At 34.1% G+C, this 22,011-nt stretch overlaps 1 protein-coding gene across 5 annotated transcripts in view; it reads right to left on the bottom strand.

The window, feature by feature from the left end:
- LOC110113910 overlaps nt 1–22,011 on the bottom strand; it is a 51,397-nt gene that overhangs the window by 26,504 nt on the left and 2,882 nt on the right. Inside the window, exons 2-4 of one of the 5 annotated variants that reach the window (XM_028699801.1) lie at nt 21,462–21,656; nt 6,952–7,587; nt 6,096–6,182 (exon numbers count right to left, since the gene is read on the bottom strand). In XM_028699801.1, the coding sequence (XP_028555634.1) occupies nt 6,096–6,182; nt 6,952–7,566 (702 nt within the window). In that variant the 5' untranslated portion in view covers nt 7,567–7,587; nt 21,462–21,656. Of the gene's footprint in view, nt 1–6,095; nt 6,183–6,951; nt 7,588–7,750; nt 7,778–8,032; nt 8,290–21,461; nt 21,657–22,011 lie in introns of those variants that run through there. The other 4 variants (XM_028699803.1, XM_020846632.2, XM_028699802.1 and 1 more) reach the window with 4 other exon arrangements.

Raw genomic sequence — 22,011 nt, 5'->3', positions numbered from 1 at the left:
GGAGGCCGGCGAACTTGATCAATGGGAAGTTGGCCGTAGTTGGAGAGACGGGTGGTCGTCCGATGATCTTCCACCATCTTGTAGGTTGTTGTTCGTCGATAATGTCCGTTAAGTGGAAGAGAATACGCTCAACGTATTCCTTAACGGTGCCTTCGGATCCAAATCCGGGGTCGATCAATTTGCCCATGAAAATTGTAAGCAAATCCGTGATCAACTTCCGGATCTGCCATCCATGAGCGTGAGAATATCCGTGTGGTTCTTTGGTGGAGCCGCAAGTTGGGAGAGGTGGAGAGAGGCGGCGGAGAGAGAGGGGAGCCGGCGGTAAAAGGGGAGAGGAGAGGATAGGGGCGGGTAGAGCTAGGGTTTGAATGGGGGAAAGGGATTCTCAAAAAATCTGAAATTAATTCATATTAACACTGTCGTTGTTAGGTCCCAAATCCTGTATGAGAAAAGTTGAGGGTTACATTAGGTAGTCGACAGCCAGCTTAAAACTTGTCGAATAGCCTTGACATGAATCCTTTAAAAATTGTGTTAATGCTTGGGCGTCCCATGGGAGCGACGTGCTGTATGGCCTGAATACAGTGACAAGTGCGTAAGAGTCGCTGCACCGGCGCGCGAGTGTAATGTTAAATAGGCAAGGGTTCCCACATCAAGGACAGATGTGAGCAAAGAAGCTAGTCCATGAAACTAAAATTAGGATAGGAACTTGGAATATAGTCTCCCTTACAGGAAAATTAATGGAATTAATAGATATTATAATTCATAGGAAGATAAATATTCTATGTATTCAGGAAACTAAATGGGTAGGAAAGAAAGCTAAGGAGATTAATTGTTTAGGATATAAACTATGGTATTCGAGTAGGAGTCGTACCAGAAATTGTATAGGTAGGTGCGATTATAGATAAGAGTTTGAAGGATAATGTTATAAAAATTAATATAATTAGAGATATAATTATAACTTTAAAGATTATTTTTTATGCTAAGATTGTTAATATTATAAGTGTTTATGCTCATCAAATAAGCTAGGATATGAGTTCAAAATTAAAATTTTAGAATGACTTAGAACAATTAATACAAATTATACCTCTTGAAGAAAGAGTTTGTATTGGAGGAAATTTAAACGGACATGTTTGTTGAGAGGTAAATGATTTTAAAAGCATCCATAGTGGCCATGAGTTTGGAACGACAAATGAAAGTGATAAGACTATATTAAATTTTTCTTTAGCATATGATTTCTTAAGAGTTAATATCTTATTTAAGAAAAAGATGAGCATCTTATCACTTATAAAAATGGATATAGTAAAATGCAGATTGATTATTTCCTTATAAGAAAATTAGATCGTTTAGATTACAATGATTGTAAAGTTATTCCGAGTGAAAATTTATGTACCCAACATTGATTATTAGTTTTGGACTTTAAGATAAATGAGCAAAAAATAAAAAATAAAGTAAAACGATTTTCTAGGATTAGATGAGGGCATTTAAAGAATATTAACAAAAGTATTTTTGAGAGTAAGATTTTGTGCATGAGGATGTCAATATTATGCGGGAAAAAGTAACTTATGATATTAAGAATATTGCAAAAGGTGTGCTTGGAATTTCGAAGGGAAAAGCTCCTAATAGTAAAAATAGTTGGTGGTGGAATCCAAATGTGCAAGAAAAGATAAAAAATAAGATGTATTATAAAAATTGGTTTAGATGTAAAAATTTGATAATTGAAAAAGCTATAAAGAGGCTCATAAAGAATCTAAGAAAGCTATTTGCGATGCAAAGTGCTTAGCTTTTAATGATTTATATAATAGATTAGATACTAAGGAGGGAGAAAGATATATGTATAAGTTAGTCAAACAAAGAGATAGGAGTGGTAAGGATTTAGTTCAAGTGAAGTGTATTAAGGATGAAGATCAAAAAGTACTTTTCTTATAAGATATTCAACAAAGGTGTATGAGGTATTTTGATAAACTTTTTAATGAAGAATGTGTCAAAAAATGATTGACTTCATCACCCTAAATGAAAATAAAGATTTTTATTTTTATCGATGTATAAGTAAAACCGAAGTTAGAGATGCTTTAAAGAAAATGAAGTGTGAAAAAGCTATTGGACCTGATGATATTCCAATAGAGATGTGAAAATGCTTAGGAGATGAAGAAATCTTTTTGCTTACTAAATTTTTTAATACTATTTTGAAGACTAAAAAGATGTCAGATCAGTGGAGAATGAGTGCGTTAATTCCTATTTTTAAGAATAAAGGTGATGCACAGGAGTGTGCGAATTATAGAGCAATTAAGTTAATGTGACATACTTTAAAACTATGGGAGCGAATTATGGAGCATAGGTTGCGGCGTGATACTAATGTTTCTCAAAATCAATTTGGATTCATGCTGGGTAGATCTACTATGGAAGCCATACATTTTTTGAGAGGTTTGTTGGAGAAATATAGAGAGAATAAGGAGGATCTACATACGATATTTATTGATTTAGAGAAAGCATATGATAAAGTTCCAAGAGAAGTGCTATGGAGAGTTCTTGAAAAGAAAGGAGTTAATAATGCTTATATTCAAATCATTAAAGATATGTATGTAGGAGCTATTACTTGTGTTCAAACACAAGGTGGTTTGACCAAGTATTTTCCTATTTCAGGTGGATTACATCAAGGATCAGCCTTAAGTCCATATCTTTTTGCTTTAATCATTGATTTCTCACTAGACATTTGCAAGAGGATGTACCTTGGTGTATGCTTTTTGCTTATGATATTCTTCTTGTTGATAAGACTAGAGAGGGAGTTGAAGGTAAACTTGAATTATGGATGTCAACTTTAGAGTCTAAAGGTTTTCGCTTAAGTAGATCTAAAATTGAATATATTGCGTGTAATTTTAATAGCAATAGACCTAGTGAGGGGATTGTGACTTTGGGCGATCAAGTTATTAATAAGAGTACACGTTTTAGATATCTTGAATATATTGTTCAGAGTGATGGTGAAATTGATGGGGATATTATCAGCAGAATTCAAGTTGGATGGTTGAAGTGGAGGAATGCATCGAGCTTATTGTAAAATAGAAAAATCCCCCTCAAACTTAAGGGAAAATTCTATAAGATGGTGGTGAGACCTGCAACGCTTTATGGTGCCAAATGTTGGCCATTAAAAGAGAAGCATAATACTAAGTTAAGTGTTGCAGAGATGAGGATGCTTAGGTGGATGAGTGGCTTGACCCTTAGAGATAGGATACGAAATGAGCATATAAGTGAAAAGGTTAGAGTAGCTACAGTGGAAGATAAGATTATAGAGAATCGTCTTAGATGATTTGGTCACATTAAACGGAGGCCTTCTGATGACCCAGTTAGGAAAGTTGAGATATTAGATTTGACTTATGTTAAGAAAAGTAGAGGTAGACCTAACAAGACTTGGTTAGAAAATATTAGAAATGATCTTTCTTTATTAGATTTAAATGAGAATTTGACTTTTAACCGGACACAATGGCGAAAAAGGATTCATGTAGCCGACCCCACGTAGTGGGACAAAGGCTTGATGTTGTTGTTGTTGTTGGAAGGGAGGGAATAATTTGAATTTCAAATTATTCCACAACGGGAAAGGGGCGGCGGTTTAGGAGGAGATGAGGGAGATTTAATGGGGGCTATGAATTAATTAGGAGAGAGACAGGCTTAGGGATGGGTGGTTGGCCACGTGGAGAGCTAGGAGAGGTTAATTATATTAAATATGTGGGCCCCAAGGAGTTAATAGAGATTTGAAACAAATCTGAATTTAATTTCAGATTTGTTTAAATTAGGGAGGTTTCCTAATTTAAATTCTAGCCTTAGGAAAGAATTTGAATTCAATTGTTTGATTGAATTCCAATTAGAAGCTTCCCTAATTAGCTAAAACCTACTTTAGGAAAGTGATTAAAGGGCATTTGAAATTTGAATTTCAAATTTGGGAGCAATGGGATGAGGGCCGGCAATTAAACTTGTGGAGAGGGGCGGATGGGGATTTGGAGGCTGACAGCTAGGTGGGAGGTGGCCGGCAGTTAGGGCGGCCAAGGGGGTCGGTGGTGTGGGGAGGGGAGCTTCGGTTTAGGGAGGGGATGGGGCAACGGAAAGGGGAGGCAACCAGGTGATTGAGTGGGGTTGGTATGAAGGTACAAGAGAAAGAAGAAATCGAAGAACCGCGAACCTCGTAATCCACTAAGGTTGACGGGTATTGCTCTCACCCTCACCTAGGGTTTCTCCTCTCAAGAACTCACAAAGAGATCAAGCAAGAATAGTGGAATTATCATTCATCATCATCATTATTAAATAATACAATGACTAGGCCTTAATATATAGGCCTCCAAAAGCACAAAAATGTAAAAGACACAAATGCCCTCAGGCTACAACATGAAACAAATCCCTCATAGGGGTGTGGAAAACTGATAAATAAATAAAAAGAAATGCACTAAAACATCATAAATAGAGACTATGAATCATAGCCGTCGATCTACGATTCCTCCGATGGTAAGTACGTCGAAATCTCTTATGGATGTCCTCATCATATACCTTCTCAAATACAATTAGTACACTAAATTATCACGCCATGCTATGCAATCATTTCCCATTTTTGATATCACAAGCCACGGAGATGGATTCAAAGCTTTCATCTTGTTCCCCCTACACAGCACCTAAACCACAAGGCATCCTTCTCAACTACATGGCCACATAACAACACTTCTATCAAAACATTTATGGTACTTATAGGACCAAAGCAAATGAATCTTAATTCCAATTTCTATAGTTTAGGGTATGTAATATAATAGTCTAACAATATGTTGCAATCTAACATATCATTGGTAAACAGCTCTAATGTTACTGCTCACGGTACGATAATTTGTTCTTTTTTTTAGCACTAATGAGTCAAGATATTGCTAATATAAAGCACTTCTATTACAAAGAATGCTAGCTAAGGAGTTAAAAATTTTGCATGGATGGCATCCAACTGAAAGTTCAACAGCTGATATACAGAACCACTAATGAACTAACATCATATAGCAGCTTATAGACAAAACTAGGGGTGGCTTTGAATTGAGTTTGCACGGAAATATTATAAAACTCAACTTGAAATCAAAGTACATTTCGAATTGAGCCAACTCAACTGATATGATTCAATTTTGAATCAAATAGAAATTAATTCAAGCCAGCTCAAAATCCAAAATTTTTAAACCAGGAGAAAATTTATTGGTTAAAGGTTTTGATATGTGATACCATTTCAACTGAATCACGTCCAAGAACCACTACAAACATTTACCTTCCTACCAATAACATGGAAGAAATTTATATTGATGCAATATTTCAAGTCAGCTCGAATCAATTTTCAAGCAAGGCACCCTAGGCTCAAAACTGCACCAAGTTTAGAATTTGACAAATAATTCAACATGAAATATTTTTAATTGAATTCGGATTTCGAGCAACATTTCCATCCCTAGACAGAACATGTCAAATCCTCCATTTTGAAGGCAGAAGCACTTCCACAAGAAATATGATAAGCCAAGCTAGACAAAAAAAAGCAGCATAAAAATCAAAAGGAGCATTTGTGTACCTACACATCGTACATTGACATAATTATTCATCTTTAATTCATTCCTAACTAATTAAGAATATTTTCAGATGTTAATTAATGCAAAAACGATCAACTATAATTCTTTAAAATTCATTAAATGTATCAATCCTTTGCCTCAGTTGTTTAGATAAGATTCAAATAATGTTCTAAATAGATTCATATGTACACGGAATAAATCTGTAAATTCGAAGTAGATTTAGATTGTTCTCCATAATCCCTATGGAATTCCGTAAGTAAATGTTTAAATCCATACAACTATCGAATGGTAGTTAATTGTGGCCAGGTGAACCAACCTAGTACTTCAAAATAAGAGCTAATAAGTTAAATGCATTATTTAACTAAATTAATGCAACACCGCAAATGATTTTATGGCAAACAGGAAATCAAATAAAAGCGGTTCATTCATATCCCTGAAAAATAAGATAGCTATGTTAATGCATCAAAATTTAACACATGGAAATCCATGTATATACTAAACAAAGCAAGAAGCGCAATTTAAAAGCAGTACCTGTTCAAAAGCAAACATAATATTTGCCCATTCTATGTCCCTTGTGATAAGCAAATTAGATCTTGCAAGAAGAGGTGCCAGTTTCACCTAAGGCACAAACGGCACAACAACTTAGTTGAGGTATAATACATTGAAAATTCAAACTAGTTTTCTTTTTTATGTGTGTGTCTGATTGGGGGAGGGAGGGTTGTTTAACACAAAATTGTGATATAAATGAATGAGAAAATAGAGAAAGCAAAATTAATCATCTTGCTTCCCCCTCCTAAAAAAAACCAAAATGCTATTGACTTGCACATTGTTGGCAATTTATGATATAATCCTTTAAAGCTTAAAAAAGGAGTAATCTTGAAGCAAAAAGAGATTAATTAATCCAATGTCAAATACTAATCAGTTACTTTATGAGTGCTAACTAACAATCTAACAAATCCACAAACATGAATCTCTAATTATGAATTCTTTAATGATTTAAAGACTATTATCAGATTTTAGCATATCATATAACCAATATTACATATCACTAATCAATCAAAACTATTTTAGCAATTTTAATAGAGCCTTCTTCATGAAAGATTCTTTCACAATGCTGCACCTAAATGTAGGTTATACTTATCTAGGTCTTCTAGAAAAAACCTCAGAGCAAGTCTTCCTCAATCGAACCTTCCAAACCTTTTCAGGTGAAAATAAAAAATCCCTTCTCATTCAATATCACACGTCTTGGATGACGACAAAAAAAACTTCATGAACCAATGCATCAGTTATCCAGCATTCACATTCAGGAAAGAATGAAGTATAATAAATGTACTAAATGTACTAGCCGTATGAGTAAGAGGTGTAAGATAAATAAATAAATGTATACCTCTTCAGGAGTTTGTGGATATAAAAAACCCTCCTCATATTGACTCAATGGTGGCTGCATAATAGAAGGTTCATTTGTTTGCCATCCTTGGTCAGCTGGAATTGATCTGCTAAAGAATGATTGCAGGAATGGAAATTTCAAAAAAGTATCAAGCGTAGGCTCCTTGGTTTCTACACGTTGTGCATATCTCCTTTTCCTTCTTCTCATTACATCTTTCCTTCTCTGTTCTTCAGCCCAACGCTTTGCCAACCACTCTCGGCTCACCGAATGCTCATGTCGTACAGAGTTCCCAATCTTATGGCCTATAGTTGAGGGTTTTTCAAGCAGATTCGGATGTAAACTAGAATCATGCTGCAACTTGAACATTCTGACTCCAGACATTGAGCGGGCAAGAAGGCCTATATCCTCACTTCCTAAGCACAGATGTCCAGTCAATGCGGTATAGCCATATCGATATATGTCATAATAACCTCCTCTATTCACAATCTTTTGAATGCCAGGTGAGTTATTCAAGCATCTTTCTACACCTCGGTGCCAAAATGAACCAACTCCAGTTATCCCAATGGCAAATCTAGCATGCATAGGGAATAAGCTCAGGTTCTTCAACCACTTCATTCAATCACCAAATGTTTTAATCTGCAAAGAGATGAAGCAACAATTACTTAGATAGCTTGTAAACAAGTATGAACAACGAAGACCTGTAATATGACAGACTAGTTAATAAACTCAAACCATGGAATTTAATATCTTCGAGAGCAGAAAAAACCATAAAACGTAGCCCTATTGAACAAAATAATACCTTTGAAACAAGAATAAATGCTCCATGCCCTAAACCATCACTCCTAGAAAATCTCACATAAAAAAATAATAATCAAAAGGCCATATAGCTCGGGCTTAAAAAAAATAACTTGAATACATGAAGAGGGCAAAAACAAGACATCCTCAACCAATTATGGCGCACAGATGCGTCACTCTCTTAAATCGTTAAAGAAAGGTTTGAAAATCTACCTAGTAACCGAATCAAAAGCCAGAAACGAAAAGAAAAGCGCATGGATCGAGTGAATGCAGAATAGAAAAGAACCTAAATTAGAATTGATCGAGGAAGCTATCACGGGTAAAGATGAGAGAACATCAAATGCGCGGCAGAGACTGAATTACTGAAACAGAGAGGCGACAAGAGCCCAAAGACAGCGCCGGCTCGTCTAACAGGATTCTGGAGGACGCAGAGTTGCTGACATCGCCATGAATGCGGGTCGGATTCGTCCCGCTCAATCGATGTTTCGCGGTCGATTCAACGAGCAGTCGGCAGGGCAAAGGAGCAGCAATTGCTGAAAAGAAAACATGCGGAGGAAATATTTAATTTACATGTCTCTAATAGGGCAAATTATTGGGTCAGGTGACCGAAGTCATCTCTTCGTTCGGTCGTCAATAAAAATGCGACATCTGTTAGGCTTTTTTTTAATTTAATATTAACGATTTATGTCTTGTCAGAGTTAGCGACCTGACCCGATAAACTTTTGAGCAATTGCCGCCCTATTTTTTCATTTTGAAAGCCGCGAAAGACACAAATAAAGACTGCTGTAGAAGAAAAAATGAGCCAGAAAATTGCAGAGAAGAAATGGACTGCTCAGCGAAGAGGGAGGTCGAAGAGGGAATGGAAGAGGGAGTGCATGAATCGGAAAGGATGCATGAATCTAATAGACGAAATTATTTGGTGCTGAGTTGGACTCAAATTAAATTTTGATATGTAGAGTCGTTTAATCATTTCCTTTTTTATTTTTTTTTATTTTTTTTATTTTTATTTATCATTTTTTTATTTATGTCTTGTCAACCTAATTGACCCGACCCGACCCAACTCACAATTTTTTTACTTTTTTGAAGAGGAGTTTAGGGTTCCCGCTCTATGTTAAGAAAAAAAGTTGCAAAATTTCTCAAATTCAAATATTTATGACTTCTAATACCTTCTCAAATAGAAAAAATGAGAAACAACGTTGCAATATTTTGCGAAGATGGAATGCTCATAGGACATAAAGGCTGAACGGAGGTATGCAAATGTTCAGGAATCGAAAGTAAATAGGATGGAACGCTGTAGGTTTCAACTTATTGGAAAAATTTCCACTTCATACCAAGCTGTTTTAAGGGTTTCCAAAGTTTTATAATTTTTCAAAGTTCTAAAACAAAGCATATCAATATTCAGTACAAGTGCATAAAAATGTGTAGAAAAAGTAAAAGAGCACTGCATATTTGCTACTGCGCTTTTACTGCGGATTGCAAATGTGCTCTTAATGTGCTTCCACTGTCTTTTCACTACGTTTTGCCAGTGCTTTCATTAAGTTTTTGCTGCCCTTTTGTTGCGCTTTTGCTAATATTTCACTTCGAATTCATTGTGCTTTAAATATGCTTTCACTGTGCTTTGCAGATCTAAAGCTCAGCGAAAGTGCAGGCGATCTGTAGTTTTATCATTTCACTATGATTTTGCTACGTTTTCACTAGGCTTTTGCTGCGCTTTTTTCTACACTTTCACGGTAGTTTTGTCATGCTTTTACTATGCTTTCGTTGCGCTTTTACTACACTTCTGCTGCGCTTTTATTATGGTTTACTTCATTTTACAAATTGTGTATAAAGATGAGAAAGAAACATATAATGCTTACTACACTTATGCCAATAATATTGGCTTTAGTGTGCATAAGGATCATCACAGTTAGTGGACAAATTTAATAAAAATAAAATCCATGAACTTTGTATGTTTCAAAACTGATTTCAAGAAGAAATTTGATTTGAATTCTGAACTGAAATATAAAAAATCAGAGACCATAACGGGTTGTCCATCTTTGGTTAGGTTTGCAGCTAATGAAGTTGAAAATTGGAATGTGACAAAATTTATTGAATCCAATAATCATGAATTAGCTAGGCAAGAAGGTGACACCTCCTGAGGTCGTGCAAGAATATTGATGATGAGAAAGCTTCAGTTTCAAAATCAATGACAGAAGCAACGATAAGAACCATTGATGCATTCTCCTATTTTGCAGAGGAAGTTGGAGGTATCGTGAATGTTGGATTCAATAAGAGTGATACATATAACTTTATTTAGAAGGAGAAAAGAGAAAAAATTAAATTTGGGGATACTAGTTCTTTGATTCAATTATTTAAAGATCGTCAAGTTGATAACAACATGTTTACATAGGACGTACAAATTGATAAACTTGATATATTGTTAAATTTTTTGGGGTTGATGGTATGGGTATGATATATTATAACTGCTTTGAAATTTTAGTTTTTTTTTTATACAAGCTATAGGAGAAATAAATATAATTTAGTTTGTGCACTATTTATCAGTGCTAATAATCATTGGCATAATATTTTACTGAGGGTGGCCTTTTATCAAAGGAGACAATTGAATCATTTACATGGTTATTTAGGATATTTATATGAAAAATGGGTGATAAACATCCAATGGTAATATTTACTAGTCAGGACCAAGTAATGGCTAGATCATAGAGATTGCATTACCTCACCCTCGTCATAGACTATGCCAATTGCATGTCTCTAAAATGGTTCTTGGAGCACTTCTTCAAATATTTTTGGTTTCTAATTTATTTACTACCCCCCCCCCTTATTATACATTTTTCTTCCCCCCCCCCCCCCCCCCCCCCAATCTAAGAAAATATGATCTTAAATCTAGCTAGTTAGAGGTATTTATGAAGAAGTGCTCCAAGAACCATATTTGTATAAGACCACGTAAAGTAATATTTGGTAATAAATTAAAAAAAAAATTTATAACAACAATTAAATTTAATGAACTAAGGACTCACTAATAGGAGAGGTACAACATCATTTAAGTAACCAAGTGGCTACTCCATAGCAAATTTGGTGGCAATTTTTTTAAATTCATGGATAAAAAATTCCCTAATACTCCTGACCCAATTAATAGATGAGAACTCATCTATATTACTTGATATAAACCAAAGCCTTCTTAGGGTTTTTAGGTTATTGAGATGAAAAAATAAATTATAAACTAAAAATATTATAGAAGTCCTTAATATAGTTGCTTGAATAATTGGCATGTTTAGTTCTACATTTCAATTTAATTTCAGTTGATAAAACTCCTATAAGTGGCTTGCTTTGACATATGATTTCAATACCTCTATTGGGCAAACCTATAAATAGTTTTTTGGTGAAATTGACTAAAGAAAGTACATGGAGAAATTGAAGCATGCAGAAAATTTATTTTAAGAAATCAAAATTGTGAGAAGAGACGCCTCATTAGATGTGAATATCAGCAAATGACCTTTTATAATGAAGCCTTTTTTAGAGATATCCTAGAATATTAACATCTCGTATATCATAGGCACATTTTACTGAATGGTGGCAACTTCAAAAACTGATGAATGTTCAAAGTCCTCAAAGTGTCCTAATCATCTTTGTGAATTATTTTGACAAATGATTTGTAAATATTTCAAAAGGTTGAAACATAGCAATGATAAATAATTGGACGAACATAAGGAGCCATCTATTAAAAATAAAGAAAAATACTAAGTGAACAAGAAGTAAAAGCAAAGAAACAGAAAGGCAGTGAAAGCACAATAAAAGTGCAGCAAAAACACAGTTATCTGTAATTCTATCATTTCATTGCGCTTTAACTGTTCTTTTGCTATGCTTTAATGCGCTTTCACTGTGCCTATACCCGATTTAATGCACTTTCACTATATTTCAATACACTTTCACTACGCTTTAATGCGCTTTCACAACGCTTAAATGTGCTTTCACTGAGATTTAATTCACTTTCGTAGTACTTTTACTGTGCTTCTCTTTATATTCACTTTAGATGTATTTTCTTTCTTAAATAAAAAAAGCACTGTGAAAGCGCAGTTAAAGCGCTGTGAAGCAAAGTAGATAATGTAAAAGGAAAGATTGGTGAAAAGGACAATTTAAAAATGTACCAAGATATTTTAAAGCAATGAAACCTAGTTTTGAAAACATGAGAAATCGATATACGAACTGATATCATGAAAGCAAAAGCATAGTGAAAGCACACTTAAAGTGAAGTGAAAATGAGGCTAAAATGAACAAAAATAACTAAAAAATTTTAAACTTATGTAACCTATTTTTAAAATGCAAAAAAAAAAGTTAATATATAACAAAAGCGCATCAAAGACGTAGCAAGTTCTTGTACATGTTTGTAAAGGAGACAAACTTTTGCAATGTTTGGAATACAAATGATTGAAAAGAACAACATCTTGAATACCGAATGAGAGAGCTTGAGCAATGAAAAATGCCAGGTGAAAAGTAAAAAAACCTAGCTTCGAGTCTTTTGAACTCCTGCGAATTCAAAATTTTTGGGTCATGTCGAACGTGCTGACAAAACATAAATATCCAAAATATCTAATCGAATATCCACTTGTCTCCTCCACGTGCCAAGATTTAATTAGAGTCTAGACGCAGAGCTATGTCCGAAATTTGCACCAAATAATTTCTCCTCTAATAGAGATAATGAGTGACATATATATATATATATATATATATATATATTATTTATCATTTTTATTTTTATAAAAATTATTTTTTGTAATGTGCGGGCCAAAATATCCATGGAATCCTTGGCAAAAAAATTGACGAAATTTTTGAATTTTTTTTATGGAAATTTTACCAAAAATAAATTAATGATTTTTTACCTAATTTTTGCTACCAAAAATGACAAAATAATTTCATCCCTACCCTCATTTCATCCTCCTATGACTTATTTCACCCAATGGTATCCTTTGACCTTCTTGAACAAATTTAGGTCTTTTTTTTTTTTCAATTATTCCATCAATCTAAATATATCATTTCATATCTTATGAGACAATCAATTTATGATTTCTTCATGAAATGTCATAAAAAATAGTCTTGATTGGAAATGAATCTCGACACATAATTAAAATCTTCTAGAATTAAATTTAGGTTAATCCAAACTTAGATTTTAGAAAATTTATGGTCAAACTGGACATCTTAACAAGAAGCGCCAGCAATGCTAAAGATGGTCCAATTCGAGTTTGAATGACCCCAAATTAAGAACCTAAAGCCTAATTGAGAATTTTAGGATATTTATTGGATGATCAAATGATCTCTAATTTTGGTATGTTTATAGTTAAATTGAGCAGTTCGACGAGATGAATCCAACAAAGCATGATCGCTAAATTTCAACAACATTAAAGTAACTCAATGCTGAATGAATGATTTTTTATCAATGGAATCAGTACAAGTTGTCCAATGAAATACATAAATTTTCCTATATTTATGGTGTGTGCCACTCTCAAAATCAATAAATAGAGCCTTACTCTCCATATTACGATGACTCTTGGCTAAAGATTCAAGTGAGCTTAAATGCTTGAAGAATCATAGAACCTCACCTGAGCACCTTCGTCAACCAATCATAGCCATAGCGTCAAGCCCCAAGATCAAAATGAAAAATTTGTATAATTTTAATTTCTAAGTAAATACGCAGAACCACTAAATATTCATATATAAAAATTATTGTGAAAACAATATTTCTATTTATCATCATATACATATTACATATTCAAAAAATCATGTGCAATAATTATGGATCATATATAAAGCAGTCTATCTCATAAGATATTCATGACTACAAAAGAATAACTAACAAAAAAAGCCTATAACTAACAAATTATAATCAATTCTTACCCCACTAGATACTTACCCTTCTTTGAAACATATAACTCACACAATGAGCTAACAACCCAGCAGTTGACAAAAAATTTATAATCGTATCACGAAAAATAGAAATGACATACATGTAATCATTTACATTATATTAGAATAAATAATATTAATCAATGTGAACACTAACCTTATGATAAATTAGCAATCTTGGACTCAATCTTATTCCAATATGCCATGTGAAAGCTATATGAAATATTATCATATGAATCAATGTAATCATGTCAATTATATTAATGAATTTTATAAAGTACTCATGTGGATGTACCGTATGCAATGCAATAGTGATCAAATCAATATGTATCTATTATAAATATGGTATAATTATTATCTCTATTATCAATGCATCATGTCTATGCTATTAATATCAATGCATTATAGTTATACATGTTAAATCAATTATCAATGCATGTAATATCTCTACTATATCTGTTATCATTATCTATGCAAGTTAATGATATGAATGTGATTAGTAAAAAAAAAAAAAAAGTATCATCCAAATTATGTTTATTTTCATAAAAATGTTATTTAAATATATATATTTGCATGAAGGAAACAAAATGCTACATAATTAAAGGAGCGCGGTGGTGGCACCACTAAAGCGTCGTAGCATTATGCTCATCCTCTATCACGACCCAACCTAGAATGACCCGATAACACATATGTCAAACGATGCCCCATCGTGACAAAAACCATAAATTGATCCCAAGATTCAGTTGGAGAAGAACTGAAAAAACTAAACTTCTAATTTGTATAATATATTTTCCACTATTGAATACAATATGTAGTCGAAGATAAAATCTTAAAAATGAATTTTCTATAAATCATATAAAAATATATATGCATAATTTGAGGTCTATCTACAACAGTCCTTGACAATAAAAAGTATAATAAAATAACGAACTTCCACTCGATCGTCCATTACCAATGGACTTCAGCTCAAACAGCATTGAAATTCTCCCTATCTACTAATAACTTATGGTTCTCCTCTCGAGCACTATTGCCACCAGATCTTCTCAAATCACCCTTGCATGCAAGAAGTATTTGATCTTCTTTTATCAAGGATAATTTAGTGAGAGAGTAAGCTCTCATTGTAACTTTTTCGACACAAGAGAGGGCACTGAAGCTTGATAGGGGAATGCTGCCTATCTCTGACAGTGGAATGCATCCAATGTAAGAAGAAGAACGCAAGAGAAGAAAAAGGAGAAAAAATATCCTTCTACATAAGAGAGGGGTTCTGAAGTTTGATAGGGGAATGCTTCCTATCACTGACAGTGGAATACCTCCAATTTAAGAAGAAGAATGCAAGAGAAGAAAACGGAGGAAAAATTCTCCTTCTAAGCAAGAGAGAGGCACTAAAGTTTGATAAGAGAGTGTCACGTATCACCGACAGTGGAATGCCTCCAATGTCAAAAATATCAATCGATTAGGACATCATGCATTACACATTAACATAATTTTTTACTTCATCTAACACACTTCTAATGAGTATATCGGAAAAATAATATAAAAATATATGCCTATTGATTTAATATAATCATATGAGATATCATAAATTAATTTTAAATTTTATAATATATTTCCTTAATTTTTAAAATTTTATTAACTTGCATCATGTAAGTGTGTAGTTATATACGAGTGAACATAAAAATGGGCACGACTTGGAAGTTGGAACTCCTCTTTTTAGGGCATCTCCAACCGAAAAACTCATTTTTCACTCCAAAATGCAGTAAAACTCTAAAATGCAGTAACTTGACTCCAATCGAACTTTATTTTCTAACATAAAAAAAAGAAATATTCCTAGCATATTCCTTTTCTTATTTTATTTTAATCATATATTTTTATTTATCAATTTTAAACCTATTAAAATTTTAAAAATTATGTTTGTTTTCTCGATATAAAAAATTTGGGATATTAATATGTTCTAAATAAGCAAATATATATTTGATATAATTAAAATTACATTAGAACACATAAATGAAAAAAAAAAAATACAATAGCAACTAAACATTAGAATTAGTATATTGATCCCACAAATGCTCAATATAAACAAAGACGTCAACTGATCCGACAAAAAACGCTCACCAATCTCGTCGGAACATTTTTCTGCTGCTCTCCTCCGCCGCCGCAGCCGCTTACCATGGCGGTCTCCGACGATCCCGGTCACGACTTCGGCGACGTAATCATTGACTCCGCAACCCAAGAACACTATCCTCACCGAGGGCCCCATTTTCCAGTAGCCGTGAAACAGCGCCTGTACCGCTTTGATGGCCTTGGAAACTACTTCATCAAGGACTGGGATCTCAGCGATGGCACCGGTGACGAATTCCATCGGTACCACATCGAGCTACCTAAAAGAAACCACCAGCTCGCCCAAGCCGCCGAATACCTAAACGAAGCCCTCTGCCTGCCCTTCCGTCTCCACGACATTCTTACGCTCGTCAGCAACAGCCCCTTTGTCGATCACATCGATGGAGCGCTCGTCTTCCGAGTAAACTCACCTGGGCCGGTGGCAAGTGATTTCACTCTCTGACTCGCGGCGATAGTGATAGAGAGATCCGTAATCACTGTTTCGTTGGGGAGGGTTCCGAGACTGGAGTTCTCGCCGGCGGGGCGGTCCCTTTTGTCCGAGATTCCGAGCGTTGAAGAGCAGAAGCATGGCACCGAGGCTGTTGTAATACCGGAGCATGTGTTAGAGTTCTTGTTGACGATGAACCACTCAGAGGAAGGGGATAATCCGGTTCCGAAAAGGGTGTCGAATCTTCTCGTGCATATAATTGACACACACGTGGATCATATTCAGGATATTGTGACCAAGTTAGAAATGGAATTGGATATTGTCGAACTTGATTCGGATAAAGGTAATTGTTTTGTTTGATTTTAGATGATATGCTTGATTGAGGAGTTGTTGTTGTTATTGTTTTTTTTTTTTTTAAATGCTGGTTCTTGTTGTTTATATCATACAATTTATTAGGTAACTTAGCACAATTCTGAGGTTTTGTAAGTCTAGGAGGGTATAGGTGAATGTTAGTTATTCTCCTGAGAAATGGAATGCATGAATGCTGCATGAATGTTAGTTATTCTTATGAGAATTGGCATGCATCAATCTTTATCAAATAAAGTACCTAGAGGAGGGAGATTAGAGTCTTGTACTTAGTAATGACCTTCTTTTTTTTTTTTTGAATTTATCACAAAAAGAATCAAACTTTTATGAACTTAAAGTTGCAGCTCTTTACAAAATAAAACTCACAAATAAAAGCAACAAATTCTCTTGGAAAGCTTTGTTCTTTTCCTTTTTCTCATTCTCTTTTAGGAGCTTTGCTCTCACTTGATATATAAGCGCTGAGGGAAGTAGAGCTTATCCATATCATATGTTATTCACCTTCCTAAGCAAACCTAACCATTCATTCTTCACAAACAAAACCTGCCATACCCATATTTCTCATATTTATTATCTAACATTTGAATTACCTATCACACCCTCCCTTAAACTATACTTCTGACTTTAAAAATGCTTTGTAACTTGATAAAAGTTTTATTCGTGAGTGGTTTGGTGAAGATGACCATTGTTTGATAATGAGACATCAGGTACTTCAATCCTACTTCCTATCTTGCAACGCGTTCTCTTATGTGGTGATGAGGCGTGTCAGTTTGTTTGCTTGTATTATGTAAGACATGATTACTTGCTAATTCAAGTACTAATTTATTGTCAATTGGTACTTAGTGGGCTCCTCTTATCAAAAATACAATTCTTCAACAAGTTTCTTAAGGGATATACTCAACTCCATAAGTTGAGAGTGTAATGATGATATGCTTCTTTGATATCCATGTGAAGAACACAAACTCAGTGGTGCTTTTTTTATCATCTAAACTTCTACTCCAATTGCTATCGTTATATCCAATAATCTCATATTTGTTAGAAAATAAGTAAAATAAGTCATGGTTGAATATTGTAGTTTTGATGAACCGAATTATTCTCATTATAATCTTAAAATGAGTTTTTATTAGTGCCTTCATATGGTGATTAAACTACTCCAATGACATACATAATATCTAACATTATACAAGTAGTGTAAACTTCTGACAAAACTTTTGTAAATAGTTGGATCCACCTTTTTTCCTTCATTAATTTTGGATTATTTGACTATGCATTCTATTGGTGTGATGCTTTAAAACTATGGGAGCGAGTTATGGAGCATAGGTTGCGGCGTGATACTAATGTTTCTTAAAATCAATTTGGATTCATGCCGGGTAGGTCGACTATGGAAGCCATACATTTATTAAGAGGTTTAATGGAGAAATATAGAGAAAATAAGGAGGATCTACATATGATATTTATTGATTTAGAAAAAGCATATGATAAAGTTCCAAGAGAAGTGCTATGGAGAGTTCTTGAAAAGAAAGGAGTCAATAATGCTTATATTCAAATCATTAAAGATATGTATGCAAGAGCTATTACTTGTGTTCAAACACAAGGTGGATTGACTAAGTATTTCCCTATTTCGGTTGAGTTACATCAAGGATCATCCTTAAACCCATATCTTTTTGCTTTAGTCATGGATGCTCTCACTAGACATTTGCAAGAGGATGTACCTTGGTGTATGCTTTTTGCTGATGATATTCTTCTTGTTGATAAGACTAGAGAGGGAGTTGAATGTAAACTTAAATTATGGAGGTCAACCTTAGAGTCTAAAGGTTTTAGCTTGAGTAGATCTAAAACGGAATATATGGAGTGTAATTTTAGTAGTAATAGACCTAGTGAGAGGATTGTGACTTTGGGCGATCAAGTCATTAATAAGAGTACATGTTTTAGATATCTTGGATCTAATGTTCAGAGTGATGGTGAAATAGATGGGGATATTATCAGCAGAATTCAAGTTCGATGGTTGAAGTGGAGGAATGCATCGGGCTTGTTATGTGATAGAAATGTACCCCTCAAACTTAAGAGAAAATTCTATCAGATGGTAGTGAGGCCTGCAATGCTTTATGGTGCTGAATGTTGGCCACTAAAAGAGAAGCATAATACTAAGTTAAGTGTGGCAGAGATGAGGATGCTCAGGTGGATGAGTGGCTTTATCCTTAGAGATCGGATACGAAATGAGCATATATGTGAAAAGGTTGGAGTAGCTCCAGTAGAAGATAATATTAGAGAGAGTCGCCTTAGATGGTTTGGTCACCTAAAACGGCGACCTTCCGATGACCCGGTTAGGAGAGTAGAGATATTAGATTTGACTTATGTTAAGAAAGGTAGGGGTAGACCTAAAAAGACTTTGTTAGAAAATATTAGAATGACCTTTCTTTATTAGATTTAAATGAGAATTTAACTTTTAATAGGACACAATGGAGAAAAAGGATTCATGTAGCCGACCCCACGTAGTGGGATAAAAGCTTGATGTTGGTGTTGTTGTTATTGTTGACTATGCATTCTATTGGCATTCAAACATGATTAAATTCATCAATCTTGAACCTCTTTTGCATAGCCTTTTAAAATGATTAAGATGTTGCTATCTTTTTACTTTACTTCCATATCAAGGTAGTAAAACATGAGTCTGATATCTGCTTCTCAAATTCTTTTGTCATTTCTTTCATGAACTTCTCAAGCATGTTTAGGTTATCCTTCAAAATAAAGTCATCTCCATATAAAATATCTTCATTTTGAACTTTAATATCAATGCATGCTCATATTCTCACTTGTGACATTGTTTTCTCAAAAAGTCTTGTCAATTCAACTATTTCAAGATGTTGTTGCTTATTTTAGATCATATAAATCTTTCAACTCAACACTTTATCTTTTTGCACATTCACTTTATAACCTAAAAGTTGTTCAAAATAGACTTCTTTGAGAACCTCATTAAAAAAAAGCAAACTTCACATTCATTTGATGAATGTTTTATCCATATTAGGTTGCCATGAAATGACTAGTCAGAGCAAAAAAAAAAAAAAATTCATAGCCATTTTTTATGGCATCCCACGTATATTGTGCTCTACATAGAGCTTTTTTGTTAATGATCTAAATATCGTAGTTGCTCTTAATGAGAATTGAGACTTGGAAGAGAACAACTTTTACTTTAACAACTTCTTCACTTTTTTTTTAATTGCTTGACAATGATGAATAATCTAGAAAAATTAATCTAAATTTTATTTCGACTCCATAAATAGAAGTTCAAACTATTCTTTTAGTGTTTGAATATAAATTTTTTAACTTTTATTGCTCTCTTGTATGTTTGAAACGTCTCCCATGCTTCTTTGGCTATACTTGCTCCTGTCATTTTTTCATTTCCTTTTAATTCACCACTTGAAAGATGGGGTAGAGAACTTTCTTTTCCCTATTTCTTGAATCCTTCAGGCCTTCCCTTATGATTTTGAGATAGGGCAAAATACCACACATATTGTGCTTCAAATAGAGCTTTCACCATGATGCTCTAATTATCATAGTTGCTCTTGGTGAGCATTAAAACTTGGAAGGGAGCACTATTATCTTATATAAGTTTGTTGAAAATTTGTCGAACAAAATTAAATTTTTACGTATTCATAACTATATAAATATAACTCTTAAATTCACACTACAAACTATCTTTAGAATCTTTGCTTCTTACTTGATGAAAAATATATACCTACATATTAAAACCCATACATTTCATATATATTTAAAAGTAAACTTATTGAATATTTAAATATTAGGTAATACATACAAGAAATTTATGTGTGGTAGGTTTGATAGGTGAAGAATAAATGATTGATTGTTTTTGTTGCTGATAATTTGTGATGTGAATAAGTTTTAAATATCTATAAATGTCTCTCCCCCAAATAGTTTAAAAGCAAAGCTTCTAAGAGAGAAAAAGAAAGGAAAAAAAAGAGTAAAGCTTCTAAGAGAGTTTGTTATGTGAATTTGGGAGTTGTATTTTATAAGGTATTGTGACTTTAAGTTCATAGAAGTTCCAGGTTTTGATTATAAATTTTCAACAAAGTGGTTTTGGAGCAATGGCAAATGTACAAATGATCCCCTTCCAAGTTTTGAGGGTTAACATCAGCAATTAAAACAATTGGAGCATTAAGATGAAGGCTCTATTAAGTGCATAAGATGTATGGAATGTCATCAAGAAAGGCTATGGAGAGCAAGATGATCTTACCATATCCCAAGCCCATAGGAAAACCTTACAGGATTTAAGAAATAGGGACAGGAAAGCTCTCTGCCTCATCGTTTATGAGTTGACTAAGGATGGGTTTGAGAAACCTCAAATGCAGCTATGACCAAAGAGTTGGAGAAAACCTTTAAACTTGCAACAAGAGAACAGAGCAAGTGAAAAAAAATCATCAAGTTCTTTGAAGTGAGTATGAATTTTTATTTATAGAGGAATTTGAATCAAATTCAAATTTTTTTTTTCTAAAGTATTGGATATTGTCAATCAATTGACAAGAAATGGAGTGATGTAGAACTAAATGCGTGGGTACTTTTGTAATGTCAAAATTACACGCCTTTAGATTAGAGCAAAATTAATCACATTACTTTAGCGATTTAAACAAATATTAAAACAGTAAAGCGGTGATTAAAGCTTAGGCCAAAGTACATGTAAGAGTTAGAATCATGAGTAATCAATTCCAATCAAGATTAGCATAGCATGGGAGAATTTCAAAGAAAATCCTAAATTAACAATAAGATTAGGCACTACTTGGATCCCCTCACTCACACTCTTGATGTAAGCTAAATTGAGATAGGATACACAATCTTTATGATGCCACAAAGAAACGGTAAGACTTAGAAAAGTAAAAGACTTGGAGGAGAAATTTACCTTTATCAGAATTTGGAAACGACCTGCCACTGGATGGGAGAGAGTTGTTCGTCGATGGCGGCGGCGAGAGAGAATATAATCCTTTCGACGTATTCTTCAACGGTACGTCGACCTCCAAGTTAACGTCAAAGAACGGGGATTCGAGGATGTCCACTTGCCCTTGATCGTTATAAAATCCGTGATCAAGTTCTGGATCTGCAATACATGTGGGAACAACATATTTTAATGTTCTGGCGCTTTTAGATAGCAAACGTCTTCTTTTCGGAGGGCTGGACAGCAAGGAGAAGTTGCAGGAATTTCTGGACAGCCTTGATCTCCAACTGGACAGCAAGTTTGAAGGCTAAGGGAGGTGTGGCGGCTGGATTAGGTTGCTGAAATTACAGGAGAGCAACCTCAAGTGGCGTGAATTTAATTTGGGAGGGAAAAGAGTAGGGAAATAAAGATAAGATTTGGTGGGGGAGGGGAAAGGGATTTAATTTCATATTTGAATTTGAATTGGGAGCATTAAAGGGAATAGTTATGGGGGGGAGAGGGTAGGCTGGCGGTATGG

The sequence above is a fragment of the Dendrobium catenatum genome, unplaced genomic scaffold, assembly GCF_001605985.2.
Source record: "Dendrobium catenatum unplaced genomic scaffold, ASM160598v2 fragScaff_scaffold_1392, whole genome shotgun sequence".
Taxonomy (NCBI): Eukaryota; Viridiplantae; Streptophyta; class Magnoliopsida; order Asparagales; family Orchidaceae; genus Dendrobium; species Dendrobium catenatum.
This window is presented reverse-complemented; position numbering and strand designations above follow the sequence as displayed.